Genomic DNA, 13054 nt, shown 5'->3' with positions numbered 1-13054 from the left:
ACAACCTGTTTATTGACTGAGCTGACTCCTGGTCTGACACCTCTTTGAAATCTGTGTTGGTATCTCTCAAATTAAAAAGGAAGAGTGCAGTTTTTTTTCCCTTTCTTCTTTGCAGGTATATATTATTAGTGCCACATTCACAGGCTGGCTATCCCTGGAAAATTGTGTCTTGTTTTGTTCTGACATAGGGTGTGCTGTGTAGCCCAGGGAGATCTCAAGTTTTCCTGAGTGTTGGGATCACAACTGTGAGTTGCTGCACTGGCTACTCTGGAACATTCTGCCTGGGGCTAGGGAGACTTACTCCATGTGAGCCCTCTACATGGTGTGTAAGAGAAGATCTCTCAGGATTCAGAGGAAGCACTGACAGTGAGTGACCCAGCACCAGGTGTGATGTAGGGATCTGTTGAGACAAGGCCATGTCTGCACAACATTGCAATATACTAATCGGCTGCCCTACCCTCCTCATAGCTGAGTCCGGTGTCCTCTGTCTGGGCTTTCCAGCTCATTACATGGTCAGTTCAGATTCCACTCTACCTCCATCACAGCAAAAGCACTAAGACCAGAGGAGTGGACCTTACCTGGGAGGCCTTCTGTGTCTTTCTTTCCTTCCTACTTCACAACAAGCAATGTGAGGTGGATTTTCTAAGAATGGTTCTGAGGATAACTCCCCATGCATGCGTAGCTTGCGAAAGAAACATTAGCTTTAAACTATAAGGTTTTAGTATTAATGCATCATGAACTAGTTTATTCTGACCAGATGGGTTGTATAAGAAGTAAGTAAGACAGGCTGGAAAGATGGCTCAGCAGTTAAGAGCATTGGCTGTCCTTGCAAAAGACCTAGGTTCAGTTTCCAGAACCCACTTGGTGGCACACAACAACCTGTAACACCAGTTCCAAAGGATCAGAGCCCTCTTCTGGCCTCCATGGGCTCTGCCTGTGCACAGTGCACATGAAGGTGGTGGTGGTTTGAAAGAAAATAGCCCACAAAGTGAGTGGCATAATTAAGAGGTGTGGCCTTATTGAAGGAAGTGTGTCACTGTGGGCATAGGCTTTGAGGTCTTTTTTGCTCAAGCTTCCCTCAGTATGACTGTCAGTCCACTTTCTGTTGCCTGCAAGATGTAGGACTCTCGGTTCCAGCACATCTGCCTGCAGGCTGCCATGTTCCCCATCATGATGATAATGGACTGAACCTCAGAAACTGTAGTAGAGCCACCCCAATTAAATGTTTTCTTTGTAAAAGTTGCTGTGGTCATGGTGTCCCTTCACAGCAATAAAACCCCTAACTAGGGCTGGAGAGATGGCTCAGTGGTTAAGAGCACTGGCTGTTCTTCCACAGGTCCTGAGTTCAAATCCCAGCAACCACATGGTGGTTGACAACCATCTAGAGTGGGAATCTGATGTCCTCTTCTGGCACAAAGTCATACATGCAGATAGAATAAATATAAATATATATGTATATATATATATATATAATATGTTTTTAAGTATCGAGTGCTGTGATGAAAAGACAGGCCACTGTCTGAGTGGGAAATGAGAGCTTCTAGAAGATTACCATAAGAGGTATTTGAGTCATGATCTGGAAAGGAATTATAGAAACAAAAACAAAAACAAAACAAAACAGAGTTAAGTATAGCTTTATGGTAGTAGCATTTTATCAGATGGGTTCTGTTTGCTAGACGCTAGCAGAGACACGATTCTTTTAAGAGAAGACTTCCTAACTCAGCAGTAGCAACAAAAACTACATGGCTCCTTTAAGAAGACTTCCTGGTTTGTGCTTGCTGCACAAACAGCTCTGGCTCTTTCAGGAGGCCAAGCACTTGAATGGGGTTTGTGGGCAGTGTGCTGCAAGTTACTTGGTGGCAGCATGGGCCACCTGCTTTCCAGAGTTGAGGTGCTGAAGATTGCTCCCACCCTGGGGTCCCAGAACTGGTGGTAAAGGTACTTCTGCCATATTGAAAGGCTGAGAGACAAAACCAATATCCAGGGCTGCTGCAAACAACCTGCTTACCATTTTGAAAGCACTCCTAGTCAGAAAATGATTACAGGTAAGCGATAAAGACAGATTCAGACAGAAATGAACCTCTGAACGAGGCATAGTGTTTAAAAATATACATAGGCTTGAGAGAAAGAAGAAAAAGATTATATAGTTATAAAAGGTTTTAAAAAATAAAACAAAGTCTTTAAAAGAGACAGAGTATAGACAGTCATAGATTAAAAGAATAAAGAAAAATAAGCCATGTAAAGATGGAAAATATAGAGAATCTGGAATGAATATATATGTTTTCTTTGAATTTTTTTTTTTACTGTGAATGAGATAAGTATAGAGGGACATTTCCTGTTTAGGCTGGTAAGATTAACCAACATACATATTTTAAAGGTATTTTGACTTCAAAATTTGGGTATAAGAATATGTTGTTTGGGCCGGGCAGTGGTGGCACACACCTTTAATCCCAGCACTCCAGAGGCAGAGGCAGGCAGATCTTTGTGAGTTCAAGGCTGGCCTGGTCTACAAGAGCTTGTTCCAGGACAGGCTCCAAAGCAACAGAGAAACACTGTCTTGAGAAACAAAACAAAAGAAGAATATGTTGTTTGGAAGAGAGTTTCTGCTTTCTTTTCCACAGTGGAAAGAAAGCTGTGGATTTCTTACTGACTAATATGGTTTGATCAAACAAGACTCCCTGAAGCAATGACACAGATGGTCCAAAATCCATGACAGCTTCAGGACTGCTGCTGAGATGGACCTACCACATAGGATACCCCATGACAGACCTGATTAACAGTGCCCCGAATCAGCAGGAAGTAGTCTAAAGAACAACTCCCAAATTCCATAAATGATTGTTTATAAATGTTTGTTTACATTTAAAGGGGGATATGTTAGAGACGAATACTTTGCATTGGTATGGATCTTGGTTTATTGACACAAATTTAAGGTCAATTTTGTTTTATGTATATTTCTGCCCTTGATTAAGGTATTGTTTGTATAGATAATTAAAAATCTAATGTATAATTAAAATTTGCAGATTAATAAGTAGTCATTTATAATAGTCAAACTTGTAGTCATGTTAGTTAGGTTTTTCTAGATATACAGAGATATTTCAGTTAGACCAATAATCTTCAACACTTCAAAGACCTACAGAATATGGCATTTAAAACATTTTAAGAACTTAGACTTTGCATGACAATGAGGCACATCTCCTGGAAGCATCAATCTACTTCAAGAGACAGTGGGCATCAAAGAGGCTCCTTATGGAGTTTGTTAGCCATTTGGGCAAGAAACTGCTCTTGCCTGGACTGCTTGATGCAGGACCCACAGAAAAGTGATTGCTGAACTTGCCTAAAGAAGGTGAGTCAGCCTTTTAGGGTTCCTGCCTCATGAAAGAGTCTACCAGACATTCGTCAGGACACAAAAGAAAGTGACTGACAAACTGCCAATATAGGCAAAACAGTCTTTGAAATTTCCTGCTTCATGAAAAAGTCTGCAAGATACTATGGGCCTGTGGGCTGAAGATGGATGCCCCAGCGTTACAGAAAAACTTTGGATGACTATACAAGTAGCAAGATGTCTCTGTCAATTCTAGAGTTTTGGAAGGTGATTACAATGCACTTCTTGTTTACTTAGATAATATATCCTTCTGGAGTCTTTGAAGAGTTGAAGACAGTTATGTTTCCTTAGTATGAAAAAAGATAAATTAGATATGATGAAACTTTAGACACACAAAGATAGGATAAATGATAAGGTACTTGCCTAATGTAAATGGACTAAATATTGTAATTATAATTCTTGCTTGATACTTGTTTTGTTATATTTATTAACTTTGAACATACTTTATTCATCTATTTTCTTATTAAAACAGCTGTCAAAAGTCTGTGTCTTCATACTTATGGTCTCCTTTAAATGTTGATGTGAGATCTTGAAGAACTCAACTTTTTTATTTTTTTATTCTTATTGAGCTTTACATTTTTCTCTGCTCCCCTCCCTTCTTCTCCCCTCCTCTACAACCCTCTCCCATGGTCCCCATGCTCCCAATTTACTCAGGAGATCTTGTCTTTTTCTACTTTCTATGTAGATTAGATACATGTATGTCTCTCTTAGAGTCCTCATTGTTGTCTAGGTTCTCTGGGATTGTGATTTGTAGGCTGGTTTTCTTTGCTTTATATTTAAAAACCACTTATGAGTGAGTACATATAATTGTCTTTCTGGGTCTGGGTTACCTCACTCAAAATGATGTTTTCTAGCTCCATTTCCCTGCAAATTACAATATGTCATTATTTTTTCTGCTGTGTAGTACTCCATTGTGTAAATGTCTTATTCATTCTTTGGTTTAGGGGAATTTAGGTTTTTCCACGTTCTGGCTATGACAAACAATGCTGCTATGAACATAGTTGAGCACATGTCCTTGTGGCACAGTTGACCATTCTTTGGATATATACCCAAAAGTGGTATTGCTGGGTCTTGAGGAAGGTTGTTTCCTAATTTTCTGAGAAAGCACCATACTGATATACAAAGGGGCTATACCAGCTTGCATTCCCACCAGCAATGCTGAAATTCCCTTTACCCCACAACCTCTCCAGCATAAGTTGTCATCAGTGTTTTTGATCTTGGCCATTCTTACCAGTCTAAGATGGAATCTCAGAGTTGTTTTAATTTGCATTTCTCTGATGACTAAGGATGTTGAGCATTTACTTAAGTGTCTTTCAGCCACTTTAGATTCCTCTGTTGAGAGTTCTCTGTTTATGTCTGTACTTCATTGTTCTATTGGATTATTTGTTCTTTTGATGACCAATTTTTTGAGTTCTTTGTGTATTTTGGAGATCAGACCTCTGTCTGATGTGGGGTTGGCGAAGATCTTTTCCCATTCTGTCGGCTGTCGTTTTGTCTGGTTGACCATGTCTTTTGCTTTACAGAAGCTTTTTAGTTTCAGGAGGTCCCATTTATTAATTGTTTCTCTCAGTGTCTGTACTACTGGAGTTATATTTAGGAAGTGGTCTCCTGTGCCAATTCAGTCAAGTGTACTTCCCACTTTTTTCTTCTGAGGATCAATGTGGCTGGCTTTATGTTTAAGTCTTTGATCCATTTGGATTTGAGTTTGTGCAAGGTGATAAATATGGATCTATTTTCATTCTTCTACATGTTCATATCCAGTTATGCCAGCACCACTTGTTGAGTATGCTTTCTTTTTTCCATTTGATATTGTTTTTTGTTGTTTTTTAAAAGATTTATTTTGTTTACAGTGTTCTGTCTGCATGTGTGCCTGCAGGCCAGAAGAGGGCACCAGATTTCTTTACAGATGGTTGTGAGCTACCATGCGGTTGCTGGGAATTGAACTCAGGACCTCTGGAAGAACAATCAGTGTTCTTACCCTCTGAGCCATCTCTCTAGCCCCATTTGATATTTTTTTTTCTTTTTTTTGTCAAAAATCAGGTGTTCGAAAGTATGTGAATTATTATCTCGGTCTTCAATTCTGTTCCATTGGTCCTCCTGTCTGTTTTTATGTCAATACCAGACTGTTTTCAAGAGGTAGTCAAGAGTGGAAGGGTACCAGGGACACAAATGCTACGGTTCAAATCTGCAGTCTCCCACAGACTCATGGGAAAAACTACTATCGTAAGTTCCTAACACTACACATGGAGCTGCTCCAGCCACCCAACCTTCTCTGACAAGAGGGACTGTGTCATGTGAAACCGGGAGTTCAGGTAAGCCCTCCTTTACGTTCTGTCAGGTATCTTCAGATCATGTGTCTGATAGCAGAGCACCATGTGGTACCTTATGGTGCTAGTGGGTCAGCTGTGGAAATAATAAGGGCTTCCTTATCTCTCCTACTGGTATATCCAAAGTCTGTCCTGAATGTAGAGGGATATACAGGCTTGGATCCACAAGTCTTACCAGCAGGAGAGCTAACTGCTACCAGACGCTAAGATACGTGAAATGTAGTCCTGACGGTTCAGCTCCTTAAAGGACTAAAAATAAAGGCATTTCACGGCTTTAAAAGAACTCGATATGGTGGTACATGCCTATAATTATAGTATATGGAGGTACACACGGGGGGACTGAAGGTTCAGAGTTTAAAGCCAGCCGGGGCAACATGAGACTCTGTCTCAAAACAAACATAAAACTCACAGGGACAAATTAGAACATACCATCTAATATTTGATCAGTATCAGTAAGGGACCATCTGAGACCACAGGCCCATGGAAAAGCTTTGCCAAGTTCTGCCTGGTGCCCATCTTCTGATCTCAGCCTTACAAAGAAGCTTATATGTACTTTCTCTGTTGCCATCTGTAACTCTTGGGGAAGTTTCCAACAGTCAGTATCTCAGAGTATTTCAAATGGTCCAAACATATTCATCAGGCCTGCAGGGAAATGAGAACATCACCTACAACAGGAATTAGAGCCATTCTCAGCGGTCACCAGGTACAGCTTCATCACGGGCAGGAGAGCAGAGCAATTGAAAAACACAGGTCACAGCACCTTTATTCACCATCATACAAGCAGATGTGACAGGAAACACCCATCGAGTTGCAGAATGGTCTTCAAGACCCTCAAAACCTATGGGAGCCACAGGTGCTGCCTCTGACTCTGTATACTGAATGAGGACGTTGTGAAGGACAAAAGATCTGCCTCCATGAGGGGGGCATTCTGCAGAGGGCTTTCATGGTACAGACTCTTTTCCTGAGAACATATCACTTGCTAACACCATCCTAGAGGGTGGAGCCCTGTGCTCCAACGGTGAGTTTTATCCTGTCATGACATGTGACCCTACAGCATTACCATTCACGAGGTATAGACAAATTCCCATTATATATTTATTTATGTGAACCAAGACAGTCACAGGGATTGTTGAACACATAACTATGCACCTGCCTATCTTAGACCAGTTTTTTTTTTTTTAAAAAAAAGAACACTTCTCACCAATCAACAATGCTTATGATGTATGTGGGGCAGCTGGAGTGTGGAGATGCCTTTGTTTTACAGTTCAGTCTGCAGAGTAGCTGTACCCATGCTAAGACAACCTGCTCGCCTCAGTCAGTGACTCTGGTAAGACCATGTGTCGGGAGAAAGGCTGGTTTTATTTGATCTCCTGCTTACAACAGTAGGAAGTAGACACCTCCGTGTGTTTAAACAGTGGCAGCAGGGGAGACTACACAACCTAAGATCTGTCGTTCAACAGGATTTGACAGCCTGACTGGAGGCACAAAAACACATCTTTATAAAATAAAAATGTGATTTCAAAAGTCTTTATTTCTTAGGGAAGGGAATAAAAGCCAAATGTTAGTAAGTGTTTGATTGAGCTCAATGGTCGTTTGGCTCAGCTTGTTCATCTTTGAGAGGCTGTAAAGGCAAAGAGGAATTGTGGCTCAATTTTTAAAAAAATAGTATAGGAACTGTGGACTGCCCACTGCTTCCGTGGTTTCCTAGACTAGTTATATTTATTTGGAAAATGAAGGCAATATTTTAGAAAACAGTTTACCCCTCGCCCAAGTTCATCTGATAAGGGTACTGTATACAAAGCAGTTAATTACACACATAAATAACATAAAAATAACTGTCATAAATTAAGCAGTCCAAGAATTTCCCACCACACCAACAACTGAGAGGTGAGACTGGCCTGTGTGGATTGAGAGGGTGTGGGTTAAGAAATCCCCAGACCAGCAGGACCCGTCTGAGTGCCATCTCTTCCTTAGGCTCCAACTGTATAACAAAGTTCCAACCCTATCCTCAAAGCTTGCTCTCTGGAAGGAGATGCTGAGAAAGTGGCATCTCGTCTGACACCAGGCTGACTGCAGCTTCCTTTGCCCTGCTGGTTAGCTGCCAGGGTCTCTGCAGGGTGGCTGCCCACATCTGGCTATAACCAGGACACACGGGACCAAGGACAAAGTAAGGCAAGTTTGTCTTCAACCTCTTCTTTGTATGATATTAAAAACTGATAAGAAGAGCAAGACCAGACTCCTCTCCTCTCACCTTCTCTCTTTGCGTCCCTGTGCTGGGACTGTGGACACCATGATGACAGCCTGATCTATTGCCACTGGGATGGTACAGGTGCTGCCATGTCTCCCCAGAGCTGGGTGTGGCCAGCTTACCTTCACTGTCATGATAACCTCTTCTGCTCTCACCTGCTCACACCTCTCTGGGTTTCTTAAATCTCTAGCTACACTTCTCTCCTGTAGAGCTGAACTCCTCCATTTCATAGGAAATTGGTCTTCAGACACAAACACCTTTGGAATTAAGGCTTACACAGAAAGAAAACATGAGTTCACTCCCCATCCTCCATTCAGGGGTGTGGCTAAGCTGCAATGTAATACATATGTTTGGATGGCAGAGTCCTGAGATGGCTCTGGAGGAGCATTAGGATTTGAGCATGAGGGTTCTTTTTGCACACAACTGTGTGTGCCCTCACACAAGGCACCTGTGCACAAGACAGGGACCAACACCCTACAGTGCAAACGACTTTATCATATTAAAATAAATCAATATTGGCCACGAGGGCCATAATACATAAAGTGGTTATGAAATAAAATGAACAGACTGTTCCCAAGATGCTTTTTGTGCCTGACCTAAGGGCCTCCCATGAAGGTCATGAAACTTCTCATACAAGGCCTCAGGTCACAGCCCTGTGACAAACAAATTGAGACTTCAGAGAAAGAGCTACTAGACTTCTTTGTCCCTGCTTGTGAATTCAGGAGCAAGGAGAAACCTGGGTTTACTTCTGTGTGTTGCCTGAGAAGGCTAGCCATGTTTCTGTATCATCACTGGAGTGCTAAAGAAAACAGATCAAATCTCCCTGGTCCTTGGGATATCACACCTACTTCTAGGACCCTGCTATCTGTGTCCCTGAGCCCCATGACAATTACAGACCTCTGAGGGAGACACTGTGGTCTGGCCAGACAGCACCACCTTAGGGAAGCACATGGTGGAACTCCAAAGTGCTTTAAGCTCCTGCCGGTCAAAGGCCACGTCACCGGCTAAGGGAGTAACTTTGCAGCGCTAGCCCAACCTCGGAGATCCTGACATGTGCATACTCCTCCTGTCTGGTACCCAGCAAATAACCCTCTAGGCTTCAGAGCCTGAAGCGCAGCCGTGCTGCAGCTGCATGATCAGTAGCTGTACATCTGCTGCTGTTCATTTTGTACCTGGGGTTGCACTGCCTGCGGCGGGGCTGCAGGAGCCTGTGGTGGCTGCAGCACGTCCGTCGGGGGCACGGCCCGCCATGTGAGTGGATGCTGCTCACTAAGTTGGTTCCCCAGGGGGGTGATGGAGTTCACCAGTGTGGTGAGATTGATGAAGTGGGCCACTGACTGAGGGTTGGAGGCTTCTGGCTGTGGGTGGATCTGGACATCATTTTGGCGGTTGTGCAACATGGCGGAGCCACTGACTGTGTCAAAGGTCACAGTCAGGATGGAGTTGTCCAGCTGTAGCTGGCGTTCAGGGTTGGTAAGGTGTCCGACAGCCACTGGCTGTAGATTGGTAAACTGAGTTCCAGCTGTAGTGGTGATGGGGGTCACGGTGATGTTGGTCAGGCCAACAGAGCTTGATGGAGCAGTCACATTGGGGTCCCCTAGGGTCACCACCACCTGCAAGAGTCACATAGAAAAATAGACAATGAACTATTTCTGCAAAAAGGAGAAAGGCAGAACGCCCCACAGTACCTTCCCACTGGAGGCCATGGTCTGTGATGGAATTGCATGCTCAGACAAAAGAACTAGAGCAAGGCCTCCACCTGGAAAAGCAGAACACAGCCTCCTAGGAGATACCAGTGGAAAAGAGAAAGGAAATATGGACAGTTCTCAGAGGCAATGCTGGGATGGGAAAATCAAATGAATGTCACTGGCCAGAAGAAAGAGTGAAGAGTTGAGGAAGACAAGTGCTGGCCGCTGATTCATGAGGACCTGCATGAACGTGGAAGCCGGGTGCAGCAGGAGAGACAAGAGTCAGATCATAATACACACGAGTAAAGCAAGTCTGAAAATCCAGGAAGCCAACACTTTACCCTCTGACCTGTGTGGTAAGGTTTACTGTCTTGTGGCCCGGTAAACCTGTATAGCTATGGAGGCACCGCAGCTGCGGCTTCCTCATACGTAGTGCTGAAAGGCAAGCCGGCTTACTGCAGACTCACCACCCACACATACAAGACACACATGGCAGAAGTGGGGTCTCACAGACAGTGATATAAGATAAGCAACACAGAGACTGCACAGAGAGGCCAGCTCAGTGGCTGTCCAGTTCTTGCCACGTCTCGGTCTCTCACTGCTAGTGTGTCACACTGTTCCTGACACAGCATGTGTGATCGGGAGGCCACAGGTGGCACAGCTTCACGAGACAATGCCTACACGGCTCCACCCAGAGGAGCTGTCCCTGCAGAGGTGGCGTCACCTGGTACACAAAGGCACCAACCGACCTGCTGGATGCTCTGCACAGCAGAATTCGTCTCATCACCCACACTGCCTGTGAACTCTGGTTCCTTTTCGGGGTATTCGCTGAAGGTGGTGTCCTCGGGCACTGGAGCCCCCGCCTCCTCATCTGGTTTCTGCTTTCTCTTGTGGCTGCGCTTGGCAGCCTTCCCATGTTTCCCTTCTGCCAGCTCCTCCTGCTCCAGGCCCAGTGCAGGCTGTAAGGAGATTGGTGTTAGTAACCACCAGGGCAGGGGGCTACATCTGGATGGATCATCCACTCCTTTATAACCCACAGGGCATCAAGCTGTTGCAGGTAATGGCTATTTTGTGTTCAAACAGAAACATTGTTAGAGGAGAAGTATTTCCCTTGTGGAGAGTTCAGCTCAAAGAAAGGGCCTGTGAGCCACTATCCACAGCAGGAACAACTTAACGTAAACGCTTGGTTAAAACTATGCAGGCATTTTCTGCTCCTTTCTGTTCAGGCTTATCCTTTCCCTTACACAGCTCTGAGACTGTCAGCAAGATGGGCTGTGGCCAGCATAGCTGGAGGCCAGGGGCACAGTGGCTGTAGGCTGTGTCCCTGGTACGCAGTGCCCCGTGTGGTCCTGGGGCAGACAGATCTACCAGGAACTGGTCAGAGTGTGGTGATGAAGAGACTTTTTCTCACCCTCACATATGAATTGCCAAGCACATAAATGGCTCACAGAGGGGCTAGATGTGGATTCTAGCCATTCATTCCGTAAGACATGGCCACCTGAACTCACAGGACACTCATCACACAAGTCAAAGCACTTGGGTACAGACGTCTGAAATACAGCGTAACATACTCTGTGACTAAAAATAAAAAAGTGCCATAAAAATACTGAGTACATCCAGACATGACGGTGCATGCCTGGGATTTTATCATTTGAGAGGCAGAGGCAGGAGGGTCAGGAGCTCAAGGCTAGCCTTTGCTACACAGCAGGCTAAAGATTAACCTAGACTGTATGAGATCCTATCTCAAAAAAAAAAAAATTGTGTAAAAGTTTCTTTAAAATCTAGATTTGGCCTGGTATGGTGGTACACATTTTTAATCCCAGCACTGGGGAGGCAAAGGCAGGTGAAGCTCTGTGAGTTCAAGACCAGTGTGGTCTACAAAGAGCTCCAGACTAGCCTGGTAAACATAGCAAGGTCCTGTTTAAAAAGAAAAAAAAATTCTATGTTTGCCTAGTATAGTTAATTTTGCTTAAGATAATTTAATGATAATAAATGTCAACCAAATCGCAACGAGACTGTGCTGGTGTGTAAGGCATGGCCGATGGTGTGTGTCTGGAGTGGTCTGCCCCCCTCACACCCAGCCCCGTGGGTGCGTTCTGTGCTGCTCACCTGGACAATGCCGATGGAGGAGGCATCGACGGTGGTGGTCTCAGGGAGGTGGTCCAGATCGTCAATCCGCACAGCAAGGACCTGAACGGGGCAGAGGGCAGTGCACAGGGTTGCTGTGGCCACCCAATGGCTGCCCTGATCATGCACTAGGAGTCCAAATTCACTGTGCAAGGGCCACTGCTGTCAGAGACTGGAGCTAACTGACTCCTAGGTCAGGTCTGACTTTGAAACTATTTCTAAAATGCTCTCCAGAGCATGCCTGAACCCTGCTTTCTGACCCCCATCTCAAGACTCTGCACTGCTGTCTGGCCTGGTGGGGACACCTGGTACCTGTCTGTCATCTTGTGGCTCCTGTCCTTAGGTGGAGGCTACGTCCTCCTTCTGTGGCTTCCATGACACGGGCTCTCAGTGAGCTATCAGTGCACCCTCTGTCATCACAGGGAGCTGAGGGAGCAATAAGCCTGTCCTACAAGAACCACCGATGGAGGTTTTTGTGGGTCTAACATTGTACCCTTTAGCCTAATGCATGCAGCTATGTGCATGTCCGCTTAGTCCTGCCTTTCCTTTCTCAGTCCCACTCACAAGGGTCCTCAGCACACAACATTTTCACTCCATGACCTGTCCTGTGAGCCCAAACAGCCTCCCACCACGGCAAGCAACACTAGTCAGCCACTTACACTCACTGCTTATCTCATAACTGGTGACTAAGTCCTACGTAAGGCGACAGCCAGGGAGGAAATGAATGCACTGGGAAGGTGTAAGAAAGGTGAGCTGCCAAAGAAACATGGTGTTGAGAAACTGTAAGACTGGGGAAGGCTACACATCTGACCTCGCCCCGATGGCCCTTAGATCTGAAGTGGAAAAATGTACACTATTTGTGTGGGTGTCAGGGAGCTCCATCTTCGGATCTCTAGACAAAAGCCCATTCTGTGCCCTTTTCTGAACCATGCTTAAGCCAACAGAACACGAATGGGCTCTGAGGACTGTGTCTCCTGCTCACATCAGCACTTCTACCCAGAGGAAAGTAGAAGTCTTCCTGGTGTTTCTTATACTTGTATGCATTTCTTCTCCCATGAATTCTCTTTCCCTACACACTGGGTTTTCCCACTGAATGGCTGTCACAGCTGACACTAAGTCTGTATCTGTTAAAGGGAATAAAGCTCACAAAGGTGTTCAGTTTACACCCCCGCCCCCACTCCTTTTATAAACCTACATAAATCCCAAGAGCTTCCCTGCTCAGACCTAGTAATAACTTGAGTCACAACTTCTTTTGTGACCCTTGTGCTCAGAAAGTCTCTCT

At 44.7% G+C, this 13054-nt stretch overlaps 1 protein-coding gene across 6 annotated transcripts in view; it reads right to left on the bottom strand.

Moving 5' to 3' along the window:
* Positions 1-7220: 7220 nt before the first annotated feature.
* Positions 7221-13054, bottom strand: part of Prdm15 (PR/SET domain 15) — a 62056-nt gene continuing 56222 nt past the window's right edge. For all 6 annotated transcript variants that reach the window (XM_038346152.2, XM_038346157.2, XM_038346158.2 and 3 more), the window contains exons 22-24: positions 11755-11835; positions 10395-10604; positions 7221-9570 (exon numbers count right to left, since the gene is read on the bottom strand). In XM_038346152.2, coding sequence (XP_038202080.1) covers positions 9094-9570; positions 10395-10604; positions 11755-11835 — 768 coding nt within the window. In that variant the 3' untranslated portion in view covers positions 7221-9093. The remainder of the gene's footprint in view (positions 9571-10394; positions 10605-11754; positions 11836-13054) is intronic.

Source organism: Arvicola amphibius, chromosome 10 (genome assembly GCF_903992535.2).
Source record: "Arvicola amphibius chromosome 10, mArvAmp1.2, whole genome shotgun sequence".
Lineage (NCBI taxonomy): Eukaryota > Metazoa > Chordata > Mammalia > Rodentia > Cricetidae > Arvicola > Arvicola amphibius.
This window is presented reverse-complemented; position numbering and strand designations above follow the sequence as displayed.